This window comes from Alnus glutinosa, chromosome 12 (genome assembly GCF_958979055.1).
Source record: "Alnus glutinosa chromosome 12, dhAlnGlut1.1, whole genome shotgun sequence".
NCBI classification, from domain to species: domain Eukaryota; kingdom Viridiplantae; phylum Streptophyta; class Magnoliopsida; order Fagales; family Betulaceae; genus Alnus; species Alnus glutinosa.
Window position 1 is genome coordinate 27,034,946 of NC_084897.1, and position 19,580 is coordinate 27,054,525.

Below are 19,580 nucleotides of genomic sequence, written 5' to 3' on the forward strand. Positions count from 1 at the left end.
AAATCAACCTCTATAGCTAGATTTTTTAGATCCGTTTTGGAGCCATAACTCATAAGCATTCAATTTTATTTTTTTTTTTTTTTTTAAAAATTCTAGTACATAATTAGGTTCAATATCTTCCTTATCATCAGAGGATATCAATATATTATTTCATTATGTTTTTAATAGAATTTTTAATTTATTGATCTATCAATAGAGTGGTTCAAAAATTAAATGAAACAAAAAAAAAAAAAAATCTACCTCAAATAATTAACTAAGTAATTAATTTGAAGCAAAGAAACATAACAGAGTCGATTCTTTTCCACACAAAAAAAAAAAAAAAAAAAAACACACACACACACACAGAGACAAAAGCAGCTAAGAGAAGAAGAATTTATTTTTTATTTTTTGAAAAAAAAGAAAAGAAAGTAGTAGAAGAGGCTGAAATTCCACGGGATCCACTCGGTCCACAGTGGACTTCACGCCACATAAGGCCCATTGCAACTAAAACCCTCGCAACGCCCTTTCATTACAACTAAACCCTTACACGGTTCACTTTCCCAAAAAAAAAAAAAAAAAAAAAAAAAAAAAACGAAAAAAGCCCTTGTACGTGTGAAAGGTAAGCAGTTCTCTCTCTCTCTCTCTCTCTCTCTGTGTTCCGTGGTCGGCTCGCTCCGGTTGCTTCTCTCGTGTGAAAGGTAAGTAGTTATCAACAACACCTTTGTTCGCTTACAAAAAAAAAAACGCCACCTTTGTTTTGCGGTCACGTTTAGAGTTCACTGGCAATTCTCCGATGTTTCTAATGTTTTGTTTTCAGTTTTTGTGTTTCTGTTGCCCGTGTTTCCCTTATAATTTTTTATTTTATTTTATGTGTACTGTTAATTTTCGAGTTATGGGGTGTTTAATTTTGCTTTATTGAAGCAAAAGTCTGTGTTTTTATGGAGCGAAGTCATGTGAGAATGAAATATAGTCACAAACTTATAAGTGAATTGGGATACCCAGAAGAACCGTAGAAGATTTCAAAGTTAAATTTCAATTTTGGTAAGCTTGCACATTAATTTTAGAACAGATTTCTAAATGTTTCCAAGTTCAACTAGTTAATTTCTGGGGACGTTTCACTGAGTAGAACCTGAGTGGAATGTGAGCTTTGTTAGAGAAGCGCATAATTAGAAAGTGGATGTCTTTGTTTCATTCTTCCAGTTGTTGCACTCAGCCATTATGAGTAGAAGTCGTGCAGATAGGCTTTGGTGGGTCTCTTTCAAAAGAGGCCTATTCAAGGTCAAGTCCTTCTTTAGCTCCTTGGCTTACTCTGAAGGTAGTCGCTTCCATTGGAAGAGTATGTGGCAGACTCAGGCTCCTTCGAAGACAGGTTTTTTTGCATGGTTGGCAGCACTAGGCAAGATCCTTATAGTGGATAATCTTATGAAGAGGCATGTTATCATAATGAATAGATGCTACTTGGGCAAGATCCTTCGAAGACAGGTATTTTTGCATGGTTGGCGGCACTAGGCAAGATCCTTATAGTGGATAATCTTATGAAGAGGCATGTTATCATAATGAATAGATGCTACTTGGGCAAGAGAAATGGGGAATTAGTGGACGACTCTCTTCTTCACTGTGATATGGCTTTCGCTCCGTGGAATTCTCTCTTTACTCGATTTGGTATGTCTTGGGTTATACCTAGAGGATTTATCGACTTGTTTGCCTGTTGGTGGAATTCTGGAAGGCCGAAGAGTGCTGAGATTTGGAAGATAGTGCCAATCTGCATTTTTTCGTGTGTTTGGAAGAAAAGAAATCTTAGGTGTTTCGAAGATTTTGAGAGTGCCATGGAGGATTTTTAAGTTTCGCTCTTTCATACTCTTTATCTTTGGATAGTGGCTTTTTTGTCTCCTCTAGCTTAGTTTTGTCGGTTTTCTTGTTCGTTTTTCTCTTCTTAGTTAGGTGATTCTTTTGTTATACTTCTGGTGTACTTAGGGGTGCTTTACGCTTTCAGTAAAACTAGATTTACTTATCAAAAAAAAATTCTGGGGACGATTACATAGACGCGACTGGCAACCCTGGTAAGTTTATATAGGTCATGGGTACATATATATACACATTGTACGGCAGTGAATTTACTTGAACAAAGAAAAAAAGAGGTAGGTGTGAAACTGTAGTTTTAGATCAGAAACTTCTAAAAGCTGTCAAAGACTAACCAAATGAGAGAGTTGGGTGATGTTTGAATGCTAGAGTTGGTTTTTTGTTTTTGTTTTTGTTTTTTTTTTTTTTTTTTTTTTTTTTGTTTTTTATAAATTTTTTTTTTTATTTTTTATCATCCATCAAATAGTCAATGTGCTCACGAGTATCCCATGAACTGTCCCAATCAGGCCATCCATCTGTTTGTCACTTCTGTATTAAACTGTAGTAGTGTAAACTCGTATTTAATTTTGCTCCTTAAACTTCCTCTGCACGTTGGCTGAAGTGGCCGACCTCACCACATTTGCATTGAATTCAGGCATTGAAGTTATTGTGAGCGAAGGAAAAGGAGAAGATGGAGATAAACTTGGGAAGACTTGCTTTCGACATTGATTTCCATCCTTCGAGAGAACTCGTAACTGCCGGGCTCATAAATGGGGACCTTCACCTCTACAATTACGCCACTTCTGCCTTACCACAGAGGCTGTTGGAAGTTCGTGCACACACTGAATCTTGCAGAGCTGTTAGATTCATTGACGACGGACGTGGTAATATAACATATCCCCTTTTGCTTTCATATGTGTCTGTTTCTATGTATGGCCTAATGGAGTGAGTAATGAGAAACGGTCGGGGTGTGTGTGTGTGTGTTAGCAATTGCAACTTGTTCTCCAGACTGCTCAATTCTGGTCACCGATGTGGAGACTGGATCACCCATTGCTCGTCTTGAAGATGCCCACAGGTGGGTACTCTATTTATGTTGTATTATGTTATGTGCTATTCCTTTGGTCTTGCTAAGATCTATGCATGTGATGTTATATATTATGTGGCAGTGATGCAATCAATAGATTGATAAACTTGAGGGAGTCAACCATAGCCACAGGTGATGATGAAGGGTGTATCAAGGTGTGGGATACCAGGCAGCGTTCCTGCTGCAATTCTTTTGATGCCCATCACGATTACGTTTCTGATATCACTTTTGCTTCTGATGACTCCAAACTCTTGGCAACTAGGTACTTCTCTCGCTCAATCACTCTCTCTCTTTTACTATCTTCTTTTTATTTTCAATGTCACTAGCATGTAAAACACTAAAACTCCAAACTAGAATTTTTCTCTTTTTTGTTGTCAAGTGGAGATGGGACTCTTTCTGTTTGCAATCTTCGAAGAAATAAAGTAAGCTCCATTACAATTACGCTCTTGCTCAATCTATTTGCAAATTGTTGAATACGCACTGCTTAAATTACTTTGGATTAAACTTGTTCTTTCTTGATTTTACAGATCCAAGTTCAGTCTGAGTTCTCTGAAGATGAATTACTCTCCGTTGTTATCATGAAGGTAGTTTTTTCTCCTGTCTTTCAACTGCTGCATTCTATTCAATTCTTATCCTGTTGGACGATGGTATTGTGATCCAGTGCTGCATGGTATGCGCCAAATTTAGTGTTAAATGTTAAGAAACTTGGTTAATTTACTCTTCTTTGTCTTGCTTTTATACCGGACATGTTTCTCAAGCTCTATAAATGTCTTCCACAAAAGTCATAGGGAACGCATGAATTGTCTTGATTATGGATGCAGTTAACCAGTAATTGTAAACAGCTCAAGAGGAATGATCTCTTCATTTTTTTCAAATTGATCTTTGGCAAGAACAAATTATTAAATAAACATGGGTACTAAATTTCAATTGAAAAAGTGGTTCATTGGAATATAGACTCAACATATTAGGGTGGGGGGCAAATCATATGATGGTTCGGATGATTCAAAAGAAAGAGATTGTTGATATGTTTGTCTTTTTTAATGGTGGACAGAATGGTCGGAAAGTCGTTTGCGGATCACAAACTGGAACTCTATTACTGTATACATGGGGGTGCTTCAGGGATTGCAGGTATATTACCTTGAATCTGACAAATGGATTAGTACCTCAACCTGTTAGATGAAAAAGCTCTGTCTCTCTCTCTCTCTCTCTCTCTTTCTCCCTCTCAACTATTCACTTTTTGGCTGGGTGACTCTGATTTTCAGTGATCGCTTTATTGGTCTCTCTCCAAACTCTATTGATGCATTGTTGAAGGTGAGTTAGGTGTCAACTATTTTAGCAACTCTCTTTTCAACTTATCGAGGATATTGCTTTATTAAAATGTTTTAAATTCACCGTGTTAGCTGGACGAACATAGAATCATCACTGGATCCGAGAATGGACTCATCAGGTGAGAAGTTGTGCCGTATAGGTCAAATTATCCCTGTTCCACCTGATTATAATAATTAATGTAATAGTTCAACTGTTTCATGCCTTTCCTAAAACTTTCATGTATTTTTCGTTTAGCCTGGTAGGCATATTACCAAATAGAATCATTCAACCGATTGCAGAGCACTCAGAGTATCCTGTGGAGCGCCTTGGTAATATGCTTCTTTTTCCTATGAAATAGTTGAAGTAGTTAATAGAGTTGTGATTTGTATTTTCTTTTACGACCCATCAATGGTAAGATGTATGTTGTACTCACAATTTTGTTGCACTGTATCTGCCACCTATAGAATTGTAAAGTTTTGTTGGTTGTTTGAGGCAAACTGGTGAATAGTTTTTACCATTACATTTCATATTATTTTGTGTAAGTTGTAAATTATGTCATTGGAATCCTCTCCTTAATCTTAGCTATTCTCATGTGGAGCTAATGACCTTTGATCACTATTGAAAGTTATTTAACCTGTGATTTTGCTTGGTCTTGTAGCTGTTTCACACGATAAGAAGTTTCTTGGCAGTATAGCACATGATCAGATGTTGAAGGTGTGGATCTCTCTCTCTCTCTCTCTGTGTGTGTGTAAGACCTGCAGAGAATTTGGTAAACATAATGATCGGTTGACTCTTCATATGGTTGTATGCATTACGTGTGTGGGTATGAAGATGACAAGAAAAGGGGTTAAGTTCATTGGATATTACTTAATTGGAAATTCATAGAGGGCAGCAGTTTCTTGAAGTATTTCAAACTAAAAAAAAGGGCTGTATGTTGAGATTATATGAGTGCACTGGTCAAATGGGTTCAGATTGGTCCTAATGATTCAATGTGTTATGTACGTTGCAGTTGTTTTTGTACTATCATAGATGACAAAAAGTTTGTCAAAGTAATCTTAATTTTATTGCAAACTAGTAGTTTTAACATGTATGAATATATATATTTGAAAGATGTTGCCGTACGTTCATTGTATTATAAGCATCATATCGACTCCCTACATTTTTGTGTCATGCAGCTGTGGGATTTGAATGATATATTGCAAGGTTCTGGAAAAACTATAACAAGTCAGGCTGTCATGGCAGACGGTGATAGTGATGAGATAGAAATGTAGTCCTCCAAATAATAATAAAGGTATACCTGGTCTCTTGCAGAATTTCATGTGATCAAATATATCTAACATCCTTCATCTATTGAATGATTGGGCGATAAGCAATATTACTGGATGAGTGGCCTTACATATCTTGCATCAATGATTCTTACATACTTCATTAGAAATTTACTTTAATCAGATTTGTTTTCAACCAATTCATTTAAAGATTATTCAAAAACATTTCGCCTCAAGGATTTGATAAAATAAGATCTTCCGGAAAAATCATGTTCTAGTCACTATTTAGGGGTGCGGGGGCTGGGGCTGGGGCTGCAGCTTAAAGCTTTGTACACTTTTGTATCCATGGTTGTATTTAAAGCTCAATGAATCCCCAGACAATGTGTAACATGTGTTGGTTTTTCTGGCCACTGGTTAAATCAGTCAAGCTGGCTCAGGTGTTCTTACATTTAGATATGGTTGCTTGGGTTACCGAGTGCATATGCGTTTGTGACAGATTTAGAAGCAAACAAGAAGTACGGTCATTCACTAGGAGTTAGGATTTGATTGTGCGATAGAAATTGTAAGCCACACATGCTTTATAATTTCTAATTCAGGTTGTGGTGTTTTTCATGCATCTGAACAGCTCTTGACTTTTTGCTAGTGCATGTTTGGATAATGAACATTCTAGTTGAACCTGATAAATGACCAAGTTTATCATCATTTCCTCATATGACCATATTCTGGCTTGTCTTTTCAAATGCTATAGATAAATAACTATGGGCCATTTTATCCCTTTTTGATCCTTTTCACATTAACTATTTGAACGAATATCATGGATCAACCATTTATTAATGGGATCAGAGGGCTTCTACATGTGTATTTGATTTAATGTTTCAATCTTTTAGGTACCAAGAGAAAAGGTGCAAGTAATGGAAATGATTTTAGCAGTTCAAGCAGTTATTTCTCGGGTTTGTAGGTGGATGGTGCCATAGACCTTTTTCTTATTCATTTCAAGTCCAATATAAGATTTTTCACTGAAAGATTTCTTACAGAATCCCATTGTGGCCTTCATTTCGTATCTTGATGGCTGAGCAGTGTTTACTATGCCAGTTATGAAGTTTTTAATTTTGTTTTAAGTTTGTATGTGGGAGGTGTATACTGTTTTCGGTTTTTTTTTTTTTTTTTTTTTTAAGAAGTTTTTCTGCTTTTTCCTCCCACATAATCATCCTCCTCTGAGATTATAGACAGGCAGAAATTGTTTTGAGAGAATACCATATTATTTAAAACTAACTCATAACCCGCGCTGTGCGCGAAATTCTTTATTATAATTTAGTTTCATAATTTAAACACATCTTCATCGTACCTTTCATTATAGGTTAAAAAATGTTTGTAAAAAATAAATTATCACACGTCTTACAATAAAAAGACAATAAAGATTAAGACCCTTAATTTTATTTTAACCCAAAAAAAGTAAAACTTTTAAAATATTTGTTCATATAAGTGTAGTTTATAACAAAAAAAAGTATATAAAAAAAAAATAGCAAAAAGAAAATCTAAATTCAAAATATTACAGCATAGGTGCTGTACTTTTTTAATGGTCAAGATGGTGTTGTAATTTTTTTTACAGCACCTAAGCCAAATCTTACAAAATAAAACAAAATTTTTCACTCAACATTTAATGCAATCAAATAAATCATCTCACATCACGTTTAATACTTAATCAAATAATTTTTTTGCCTAATTTTGCTTTCAAAAGCAAAAAAAAACACTTCAAAAAAAATTTGAGTGAATCAAACCAAAAGAAGAAAAAAAAAAATCAAATATATTAAAAAATAAGATCCTTAATTTTATTTTAATTTATATAAACTAAAACATGTTAAAATCTTTGTTATCATATCAATAGTTTCAAATGAAAAGAAGTATAAAGAAAAAGAAAAAGAAAATATTATGATTATCAAAACATTAATAAAAAAAATTAGCAGGAGTCTCTAATATTATTAGTGTGATACATATTACATTTTGATACAAATGAAACCCATATAATTATGAACATTCTAAAAAAAAAAAATACATAACAAACTAAATAAAATGGCTGAAAATTGAGTAAATTATATAAACAAAAACAAAAACATTCCACAAAACATTCAAATGAACTAAAAATAAGACACTTAATTTTAGTTTAATCCATATAAATTAATATATGTTAAAATTTTTGTGCCCATATGAATAGTTTATAACGAAAAAGAAGTATAAAGAAAAAAAAATAGCAAGAAGAAAACATGGTTTAATCTAATTACCAAAGCATTAATAAAAAAATTACCAGGAATCTATGATATTATTAGTGTAATACCTATTATATTTAAATACAAATAAAACCCAAGTAATTATAAACATTTTAAAAAATACCGAAAAAACTAAACAAAATATTTTTTTAGGAATACAAAATAAAATAAAATATTTCATTACAATGCTTAATATCTCTTTGGTGTTTCAAAAATATTTATATTCCTTTTATTCACAACAATTAAATAAATTTTTGCCTTGTTTTGCTTTCACAAACATAAAAATACTTTCAAAAAACGGTTAAAAATGGAGTAAATCACATAAACGAAAAAAATAAAATTCTAGAAAACATAAGTCTTTATCTTAATTTAATCCATATACATTAAAAAAAAATGTTTAAATCTTTGCTCCCATAGGTATACATGGTTTAAAATGAAAAGTATAAAGAAAAAAAATAAGAAGAATACATAGTTTAATCTAAATATCAAAGCATTAATACAAAATTAGTGGGAATCTTTGTGTGATACCTATTATATTTCAATAAAAATAAAACGAAAATAATTCTAAACATTAGGGAAAAAAAATATAAAGAAAAATAACATTTTTTCTGAAAATCTATTCCCATAAGTAGACATGGTTGAAAACGAAAAGTATAAAGAAAAATAGCAGGAGAATATCTAGATTCTAATTATAAACATGCATAAAACACAAAGTCCTTCAACCTCCAAAAAACCAAAAAAAAAAAGAATGCAAAGTCCTTAAAAAAATAAAATAAAATAAAATAAAATTATGTACTTTAACATTCTATTCTTCTCTTGAATGTCGCTGCTGGATGCTTTTGATTTCACAATTCAAGATGTTTCAAACCCTAAAGAGAGAGGTATAAATAACAAATCTAATAGAGTAATATGACTTTTTAGCTTACTTGTATGGTTTCTTTAAAATAAATGCATGCAATACCTATATGCATGGTCAATTATGGATAGTTAATGTCATAAGTTTTTAATTTTAAATTTTGTCTCTCTATAATTTTGGAGAGTCATAAATTCTGAAATCATAATATTGTACATTAAAATTTTGACCTTAATGAAATCTCATATAAGGAAAATTTTTGAAATAAAATTTTGGAGAAAAAAAATAATAATATCTGACCACTTAGAATTAATGCATGTTTTTAATTTTAATTTATTTAAAAAATCTTACAACTTAATGGGGCTATAATGACACTTAATGATATAATGTGACAAAATCCTTATTTTGGTCTCTTGAAGATTAACACCATCTTTTTTATTAAAGCACAATAAATTTATTAAAATCATGACAAAAACGGTTCAACTTTTAAAATTCACCGGTTTTTTTACTTAAAAAACCGGTCCAGTGTTTAAAAATTATGAGTTCATGCCACGTGTCATACTTATCCATTGCACAAAGAACATTGCATGAATATATAAATCACATATAATTTTATTATCAAAAGAACTATAATTTTAGTTTTAATTCATATAAATTAAAACATTTAAAATATTCTCATATGTGTAGCTTAAAATGAAGATAAATGATTATCAAAGCATTAATAGTAAGATAAATAGTAGGAATCTATGATATTGTTAGTGTGATACGTACCTATATATTATGTTTCAATAAAAATAAAATCTATATAATTTTGAACATTAAAAAAACAAAGCATTTCAAATTTAATGCTTAATTAACTCTTTAGTGTTTTAAAATAATTTCTATTCCTTTTGTGCACAATAATCAAATAAAATTTTGCATTTTTTGGCTTTCAAAAGGAGAATAACACTTTCCAAAAATAAGTGAAAATCGTGTAAATCACATAAAAGAAAAACAAATATCCCATAAAACATTCAAATGAATTAAAACATAAGACCCTATTTTTATTTTTATTCATATAAATTAAAACATGTTAAAATCTTTGTTTCTATATGTGTAGTTTATAATGAAAATAAGTTTGAAGAAGAAAAACAGCAAGAAGAAAACCATGATTTTGATTATCAAAGCATAAAATATAAAATTAGTAGGAATTTTTTATTGTCAATGTGATACCTATTATATTTCAATCCTATATAATTCTGAACATTCGACAAAGTAAATGAAAGAAAAAAAAAAAATCAAATGAAGAATTGCTCAACCAAAAATTTCACAAAATAAATGATATCATATTTAAATTTCAACCAAAAATATAAAATACTAAAGAAACACTTGTCTCCACAAAAGAGTTATATTTGTATCATTAATTGAGAGAGAGAGAGAGAGAAAGAGAGAGACATTAAATTGACCGGTTCAATTTTATTTAAAAGACCGGTTCAGTACTTAAATGACCGGTTTAATCACTAAAAAGTATGAGTTTATGCCACGTGTCACCATTCTATGCCATTCCAAAGAAGAACTCGGCTTTTATATATATATAAGATAAGATTCTCATTCTTGATACTTCTATATTTTGGCACTGGCTGGCTCAAGATCATCCCCTCTTTAGCCATTGGGGGTAGGGCCACCCCAAAACAGACAAATGGGTGGTCTATTAAAACAAAAGAGAGAGAGAAGGTTTTGGTGGTGGTGGTGGCGGCGACGTGGCAGCGACAATAGATTTTAAGCTTTTAGTATTAAATTCACTTTTAATGATGTAGATTTTAGGTCATTCATTTAAGATTATTAGAACTATTGCACCCCGTGCAAATACCTCCCGTTTCTTCCACTTGGATTTGAATTAGATGGGCATTTGTAATTTGGATCCATGTCATTTGCATGGCATTTCATCTGCTCTGTATTTCTACGAGGAAATCAAGAGTTAAAGAATCTCGATATTCAACATTATGCAAGTGAAAAAGAAGAATTTTTTTTGATTGTAATCGTTTGGAGGCATCGATCAGCTTGAAGGAGGTTTTGGCTGCTCTCATATGCTCATAAATTAAAACACGTGGCAGTATTTTAGACCGAGTTAAAAAAGAAAAAAGAAAAAAGAAAATAATTAAGTCGCATTGCTTGAAATTTCTCTCTCAATTAAATTTGAGTAATGCTCCGTTTGTTTCGACGTAAAATTGTTTCCGTCGTAAAATGGTTTTAGGGAAGTCATTTTTTTAGAAAATATTTTTCACCGAAAACATTTTTCGGTGTTTGGGGCGTACGGATAATTACAAATATTTTTTATATTTTTATTCAATCATATTAACCTATAAAAATTAATTTTTATTCAAAACATATAAATATTAATGTAAAATAATATAAAAATCACCGAAGACGAGATTTCGTCACTGACCAACAGAATTTTGGCTACTTTTACCAGATTCTGGTTACTATAGCCAAAATCCAAGATAAAGGCCTAAGTCCGGACAATTTCGTCAGAATCTGGGTTGGCCAGATTTCGGCGAAAGTGACCGGATTATGGCCAAAACTGCCAGTATCTGCCATAGAACGGCCGAACTCCGGCATACTGGCTGGAATCTGCCAGAACCACTGGAATCCGGCCGGGATTCGGCCTTTTTGGCCAGATTTCGGCCAGATGGCCGAAATGCGACCACTTTGGTCGTCGGATTCCGTCGCCAGATTCCGACGACATTGACTTGATATTGTCGGATTTCGGTACTGGCAAGATTTCGATGATGGTCGACTGTGTCGTTTAAAATGAGTCGAATGCGTCTGGTGTCTTCAGAAAATGATTTACGCTTTTAAAAAGCGTAAATCGTTTTCCGAAATTTACTAAATATTTTTGGTCAAACATAAATCATTTTCCGATTAACTATTATTTTCGCTCCTATCAAACACCGAAAAATACCGAAATTATTTTTCAAAAATCACTATACGCCGAAACAAACGAAGCATAAAACAGAAAAGTAGGCAGGGCATTGCATATTTAGAGTTGAGAGGCAATACGCAAGAGTTAATTTCCCCATTTAGAAGGAAAAGAGTGGTTAATGGGCCATCATTTTAGACAGCTCTAACCAACCCCATACTACTAATTTCAAACAAGAAACAGTAGAAAATATACATACATTGATTAACATCCTAATTAATCATGTTGAAAGTCAGCATGTATCCGTTCGTTCATTCATTCATTCAAGCACATTTTTTAAATACTTATTTCAACGTCGGGGTTGGTAAGCGTAGCGATATACGATCAAGATGGTTAGCCCCTTTACTTTTAAGTCATAACCAATATTCTTTTTTTTTTTATTTTTTTTTTATTTTTTTTGAGAATAAGTCATAACCAATATTCTAATTAACATCACTCCATCACTATTTCTTTACTCAATTATGCCTTTCTGTCACCACTAGCTCACTCATTCATGCTTGTTTGCGATCATAATATTAATTAAGATTCTATTTAAAATATACATTATTAACATATAATAATTAATAATTAAGCCATTTAATTTCATTGTTCAAGAGGAGGAATTGGTCGTGGCCGGCTAGAGTACTAGTTTAACTAATTAAAGAGTACTAAAGAGAATGGGCAGAGATGGTTTGGCTTTTAAAGCTATTTACTTATAAGCTGGACTCGGCTATCACGTTTTCAAGCATACGTGCATTACTCTCACTCTCACTTAATTGGTTTTTGTCTCCCCGTTTCAATTTCCCAATTACTTGCTTTAGCTTAATTCTACAATTATCAATATAAGTCAAATTACCTACGTAGCGTGCCACCCGGCCAGATTCCATACAAGATGCCTGACTGGACCAACACAAGTAAAACCAAATCGAAGTTGACTACGGAGGCTTTTCCGTTAAGGATCCTCCATCCATCTCCGTTTCATCCGAATCAAAATTAAATCCTCTTCATTTGTATTTGAAGAGCAATGGGCATGAGCCATTTTATGATCGATCGATCTTGATGAAATTTTATAAATTTAATAGCGTATATGTTGCTACTTTTTTTAAAATTTTAAATGACATGATAATATGTTTAAGTGATGTGGTATCATATATGTACACCATTAAATATTTCCAACCAATCATCGATCAAAGAGATAAACCTCAAGCCAATCCAGACGATCGACGAGTGCGCGCAGATAAAACTATTGATTCAAAGTCATCGACTTTCAAACCATTATCTAAAGGATGTTATTGTTAACAATTGTCTCTTTCAATCTATATATGATTAATTGGGAAATTTCAATTAACCACTAAATTTGGATAAAGTCCAAAGTTGTATCAATTGATTCATGCATGCTGGCTCTTCTTCGGGTAGTTGTTTGAACCGATTGACGGAGATATGGTTTAAACAGTGCATAGGTAATCGTGAACCGTTGAGATAAGCCAAAGATTTTTAATTTACCGAACCAAAAAGGGTACAATTTGTAAACCAATAATAATATTATATTAGTAGCAGCACCGAACAATTTTGGACGCAACGCTATATTTTCAAAGGTGGGATCGTTGAGGAAGAATATCGACTATCGAGTGAAGTTATATATATATATATATATATATAGTAATTGACAATTCTTAACATCTGATTCAATTCATATCAAAATAAGAAGAGCTGAAGTGCAAGAAAGATATTTAGTTTTCTTAAGCAATAAGCATGTAATATATTGACGACTTGCCCCAACGTACTCCCATTAATATACGTTTATATTAACATCCAAAATTTCATTGGTAATGCAGTTTCATAGATACACGTACAATAATTTACACAAGCTTGAACTATCACGTTCGGTTAATCGACTTATATTTGAGTAATGTTACTCTTCACGTTTAGTTATCACACCAATTTTATATAGGTTAATGTAGCGTATTTTAAATAATTTTTTTAAAAAAAATAAAATGAAATGAAAGTTAGGTAAAACACCGGCCAGTCTTATCGGTCAATATAAAATGAGTATGATAATAGCTAGACGTGAAGAGTAGCATTACTTCTTATATTAAATTTGTGGAAAAATTGTTAAATTGATTCGTAGGGTTTGATCGACAAATAGCTCTGTAGGGTTTAAAAAGTCATCACAAATCACATTCTGTGTTCTACTTATGTGAATTTTTTTCATTTGTTTATCTTAAAAAAAACAAAAATTAAAAATAAAACACAAATAATATATACAAGTAAAAACAAACTGAACAATATTGACCGCGAGCATGGAGTGGTTGGGCCGTGGGATGGTCCAATGATAGTGCTATATAAATTAAAAATAATTAATTCCTTGTTAATTGTGTAGACTAGTCTCGTAGTGAAAAATAGATATGTAGGTTTTAATTAACCTCGAAAATTAATTCCATGTAAGAAAAGTGCTTCACTCGAGGCTCCGATTTCCTCGTGTATTTTAATCTACCTAATTGATCTCATTTATATAAATAGTTGTTCATGTTAATTAGGCAGTACTCTGTAGTCTGTAGGGTGGATCGATCCATGGTGCTTTCACTGTAGCTTCAATCAATCAATCTTTTTTCTTTTTTTTTTTTAATTTTTTAATTTTGAAATCAGCTTCAATCTTTTTGGTTGGTCATATATATATATATATATATATATATATATATGATCTCTAAGTTAACCATGCACACACCAATCGCCTACCCTAACTATACGTTGGTCCCCAAATCACTATACTGCGCGCGTACGTACTACTAGCTATGCGTACCCTGCTAATTTGCCAGTGAAACGTGTAAATAAGGGGAGTTTATAAATCATATCAATTTCAAATATTTAGATGGATTTAATTAAGTCTTAAAATTAAAATTAAATCAAGTTTATAGATAAAATAAATAATTAAATAAATACATGTCAATTGATCCAGATTTTTGCACGAGACGCTTGCAAAATAAAAGAAAAGTCAATCGGCCGGAGCGACGCTGCCAAGGCTAAGTTTGAAATATATATATATATATATATATATATATATATATATATAATTAAAAAATTAAAAAAAAAAGAAAAAAAAAAGAAGCTCCAATACTGACGAAGAGAATATATAGACAATAAGTAGTACTCCAACATTAATTTTTTTGGTCTTAGTCAATCGGTTATCGTAATTACAAGTGTAATAATAAATACATGTTATTTTACCCACTTTTTATAGCCTTTTATAGGACCAATTGGTAGAGCGCGGGAAAGGTCAAAAGTCATAGCCCTGTTAGGAGAGGAGACACGTGCGGAAAAAAAATAAAAGCGCAGGGCACATGGCACGTGTGGAGACAGGTCGTCCAGCGCCCTAACCTCCTTGCCTCGTTGCCACTCTCGGAGTCTCCCTGCCCCCAGCTATATAAAAGCTGGCAAACCTCCCCCATTTCCTTTCAAGTTTCAAACAATAAACAATAGACAACAATTCCCATTGTCCACCAACACAACAACTTCCGCTAGATCTGTACCTACGCACTAAAAGTAAATATATAGTCCCGTCCGGCGCCGGTGCTGACATGGATATTCGCCGGCCACCCAGCAAGGCCATGCGTTCTGGCAAAGCCGGCGAACCTTTCAAATCCTACCAGAACTACAGTAACAACATGAAGCAGCAGCAGCAGAATCTGAAAGCATCATCGGATGCAGTACTACTACTCCGAGTGCCCCTTTACATCACCAATGGAATCTTTTTCACGCTATTCTTCTCGGCGGCCTACTTCCTCCTCCACAGATGGCGTGAAAAGATCCGCACCTCCGCTCCTCTCCACATCCTCTCCCTCTCCGATATTGCCGCCATCGTCTCCCTCATCGCTTCCTTCATCTATCTCCTCGGCTTCTTCGGCATCGGTTTCCTTCTTTCCATCATCCCACGTGCTTCGCATGACCACGAAGACGCTTGGGATGTCCATAACAATGATCATCTCATTGCCAAAGAAGACAGCCGTCCCCCGGGCCCTTGCGCCGCTGCCATTGACTACTCCCTCGTCCCTCCAGTGCTGCCATGCACTAATGGCAGTAGTAATGCTGCTGCTCCATTGCCCTTGTCCCAGGACGACGAGGAGATCATCAAGTCGGTGGTGTCCGGGTCCACTCCTTCGTACTCGCTGGAGGCCAAGCTCGGGGACTGCAGGAGAGCGGCGGCGATCCGAAGAGAGGCCCTGCAGAGGAGTTCCGGGAGATCCCTGGAGGGGCTGCCCTTGGAAGGCTTCGACTACGACTCCATACTGGGGCAGTGCTGTGAGATGCCCGTTGGGTACGTGCAGATCCCCGTGGGGGTAGCGGGTCCGCTGTTTCTGGACGGAAAGGAGTACACCGTGCCCATGGCCACCACGGAGGGCTGCCTCGTGGCCAGCACCAACAGGGGATGCAAGGCCATCTACGCCTCCGGTGGGGCCACCACCGTCTTGCTCAGGGATGGGATGACCAGAGCTCCCGTTGTGAGGTTCAGTTCCGCCAGCAGAGCCGCCGAGCTCAAGTTCTTCTTGGAGGATCCTCTCAATTTTGAATCCCTCTCTCTCGTTTTCAACCGGTAATTAACATGCACGCACTGTCCTTCTTTTTACTTACTACCTAGTGTCCCTTGTTGCTTTTTTACTTAGTATGGTTTTTTAATATATATATCCTCCTCTACTTCTTCGATCTTCTTCTAGCTTCTTTTCCACTTGATAGATCTTGTTTTCCTTTCTTTTCTTTCTTTGACATTGATCAATATTTTTAAACACAATCGAGGTGGAGAGCAATTATTTAATTTGTTCGTATTTTCTTCAAATTAAGGATAGATGACAAACTTTTCTTTTATCTCAAATATTTTGTGGGCTCTTCTGCTCTGTTGCATGCAGTTTACATCTTCGTGATTATTCGAGCAGTGCTAAACACGTTGCTGGTACTAGCAGAAAGAAAAATATACAAAAGTTAATAAGAAATGTTTTTCTGGAAGAAAATCTGGTGATGATAGCATGTCGGATTAATTTCATATATATATATATATATATATATACACTTTTTGTTTACGTGGAACGCTATTAATTAATTTGAGGATTAATTCTGTCAAGCTACTATAATTACTAAAAAAGTTAATTCGTCAGATCTACCAATTCTCCCCCTTTTTTCTTTATCTACTAATTAATTAATATATATTATTACTATGTGTTGAAATTAATTATTCTGTTTCTTTTTTTTTTTTTGTAAATATTCTTGAATGTTTTAACTAACCAATTAAGAGGCAATATATATATATATATAGCAAGTAAATATTTTTTGTTTGGTAAACGGACGTGCAGATCAAGCAGATTTGGAAAGTTACAATACATAAAATGCGCAATAGCCGGAAAGAATCTTTACATGAGGTTCAGCTGCAGCACTGGGGATGCCATGGGGATGAACATGGTCTCCAAAGGCGTCCAAAACGTCCTCGATTTTCTACAAGACGACTTCCCTGACATGGATGTCATTGGCATCTCCGGTAAACAGCCCCCGGACCCTTGTTTTCTCCTTAATTTCCTCAATTTTCTTACATGATCAGCCTTTCCTTTCAAAGATTTCGAGGACGGTGCCTCATCATATCTCTATCTCTAATTAAGTACTGGCTTTGGTTCATTACATGCATGCATGTGTAATTAGTGGCTATTAATTATTTGATTCTATCTGTACGTGTTTTCAAATGCACAGGAAATTTCTGTTCAGACAAGAAACCGGCAGCCGTAAATTGGATCGAAGGGCGTGGGAAGTCTGTGGTTTGCGAGGCAATCATCAAGGAAGAGGTGGTGAGGAAGGTATTAAAGACCAACGTAGCTGCCCTGGTGGAGCTTAACATGCTCAAAAACCTAACGGGGTCTGCCGTGGCCGGTGTTCTAGGCGGGTTCAACGCCCATGCAAGCAATATTGTCTCTGCAATCTACATAGCCACTGGCCAGGATCCTGCCCAGAATGTGGAGAGCTCCCACTGCATCACCATGATGGAAGCTGTTAACGATGGAAAGGACCTCCATATCTCTGTAACCATGCCTTCCATTGAGGTACGTACATGCAACTTAATGGTTTTTACTGCTGAATTTTACTATTCTTAAATTATATGATCAAAGTTCAAAGAATGATCTGCATGTACCCATATGTGATGTACGTGTTACAATATCCATCAGTAAAAAAATTTACTGGAGATCGATCGAAATGCATGCATCCTGTCTCTTTAAGAAATATTTTCCACTGCATGACAAGGAGACAGGTGCAATGGTAAGTTACAGAAGCCATGACCCTTCTGAATATCAGTCAGTCCATTATATACTAATAAATGGCCCCAACTCTGTCATGTTGCGTAGGTTAACTGGATCTCCGCTGTTCTCGAGTGTTCTCAAAATAATTAAATAAATTTCATTTGTATTTGAAGTGTTTTATATAAAGACTAATTAATATATTATTTTATCTTTCAGGTGGGCACAGTTGGAGGTGGGACCCAACTTGCATCTCAGTCAGCTTGCCTAAACCTACTTGATGTGAAGGGTGCAAACAGAGATTCCCCAGGCTCAAACTCAAGGCTGTTAGCCACCATTGTAGCTGGTTCTGTCCTAGCTGGAGAGCTTTCCCTCATGTCTGCACTTGCAGCCGGGCAGCTTGTTAAGAGCCACTTGAAGTACAATAGATCTTCCAAGGATATGTCCAAAATATCCCCATAAGGGAAATTAAGCCGATACTCCCTTCCTTAGTAAGTACTGAAGATAATACAATATATATTGCCCCGAAAACAAAAAGAAATGAAGGAAGAAAAAAAGTAAAGGATACCGTAGAAATAATAAATTCTCAATGAAGACAATGGGGGTAAGGGGAGAGAACATGGTGCTTGCTGGGCATGCGTTGGAGGGGAAGAAAAAAAAAGGCTCTCCTTCTATACATGGTAACCACGTGAGGCATGGTTCTCTTTCCAAGATATATAAATAGCCTGCAATTTGTGAAAAATGAAAATTGTGGGGACTGCATGGGATTAGCTGCAGCACCGTGTGTGTGTGAGTTTTTTTTTCTTGTTGTTGTTGTTGTTGTTGTTGGCTTCCTCTCCTTGTTTGTTTCATAGACATGTAACTTGCTTGGACCAAGAGGATCTAATAATATGTACTTAGGTCGATCAGTAGGTGGCTGTAATCTTCTTTTCTTTTTGTTTTCTTTAGTAATAAGATGGATATTGTAAGCTCCGGTGATCACAAAATTGCTGTAACATATCTTCTTCTTATAACCCTTTTAATGGCTTATGTATTTTTATATGTAAAATAGCTAACCAAAAACTATTTTTTCTATTTTAACTAATTAGTTAAATTATTTGCCATGAAGTCAACAAAATTTTTGTTCTTATATGAGGTGGTTCACATGATTGCAACCTTAAAATGGTAAACATAGATTTTGTCATATAGACATACCCTAAAATATAATTTTTCATATTCGAAGATATATTAGAATATTGCTATAGCGTAAATGAGTTTTAGTGAGAAAGAGAGAAGGGAGGAGAGAGTGAAAGAAAAATAAATAAATAAAAAAGAGATGTAGGTGTGAATAGTGTACGTAATTCCACATATAGAGTTACACTATTCACACATGCATTTTGCATTTAATTTGCATAATTAAATGGATTGACTTTTTTTTAATAAACTGGTTAGCCATTTTAACCTAAAAATAAAAATAGCTAAGCCACTAGAAATGCTTTAAATTTTTATGTCCAAGCAATTAATATATAGCTCCTTGCATGCCCTAGCTTGAATGGCATGGAAAATCCATGTACTTATATCTAGCAACTACTTGATTTCCGCTTGATCTGTGACGTCCATACCTCTAGCTACCGACGGCTCTACCATCAATCCATCATGTATGTTAATTATCAGCTGGCTGTTTCTTTTGTGGTTACGTGCTAATTAATGTGCTATTATTAATTTTTTATTCAACCCCTGTGGAAGAAGAGAGATCTAGATATATACGGGTTGGAACTTGACACTTCAAATTAGGGTTAGTAATT

The 19,580-nt window shown here is 34.4% G+C and overlaps 2 protein-coding genes across 3 annotated transcripts; both read left to right on the forward strand.

Moving 5' to 3' along the window:
* Nucleotides 1–557: 557 nt before the first annotated feature.
* LOC133852285 (WD repeat-containing protein 55) lies at nucleotides 558–6,600 on the forward strand. Of its 2 annotated transcripts, none has more exons than XM_062289013.1 (13): nucleotides 558–677; nucleotides 2,474–2,702; nucleotides 2,806–2,893; nucleotides 2,985–3,164; nucleotides 3,282–3,324; nucleotides 3,430–3,486; nucleotides 3,954–4,030; nucleotides 4,165–4,213; nucleotides 4,303–4,349; nucleotides 4,466–4,539; nucleotides 4,869–4,924; nucleotides 5,386–5,501; nucleotides 6,363–6,600. In XM_062289013.1, the coding sequence occupies exons 2-12, from the start codon at nucleotides 2,510–2,512 to the stop codon at nucleotides 5,479–5,481; spliced, it is 960 nt and encodes a 319-aa protein (XP_062144997.1). In that variant the 5' UTR covers nucleotides 558–677; nucleotides 2,474–2,509; the 3' UTR covers nucleotides 5,482–5,501; nucleotides 6,363–6,600. The 2 variants fall into 2 exon arrangements, with proteins under 2 accessions (XP_062144997.1, XP_062144996.1); XM_062289012.1 differs by having other exon boundaries at nucleotides 566–677; nucleotides 2,483–2,702.
* An 8,377-nt stretch (nucleotides 6,601–14,977) lies between these two features.
* LOC133851869 (3-hydroxy-3-methylglutaryl coenzyme A reductase 2-B-like) lies at nucleotides 14,978–18,782 on the forward strand. The gene is made up of 4 exons (XM_062288472.1): nucleotides 14,978–16,118; nucleotides 16,870–17,051; nucleotides 17,258–17,604; nucleotides 18,016–18,782. The coding sequence occupies exons 1-4, from the start codon at nucleotides 15,106–15,108 to the stop codon at nucleotides 18,256–18,258; spliced, it is 1,785 nt and encodes a 594-aa protein (XP_062144456.1). The 5' UTR covers nucleotides 14,978–15,105; the 3' UTR covers nucleotides 18,259–18,782.
* The last annotated feature ends 798 nt before the right edge of the window (nucleotides 18,783–19,580 follow it).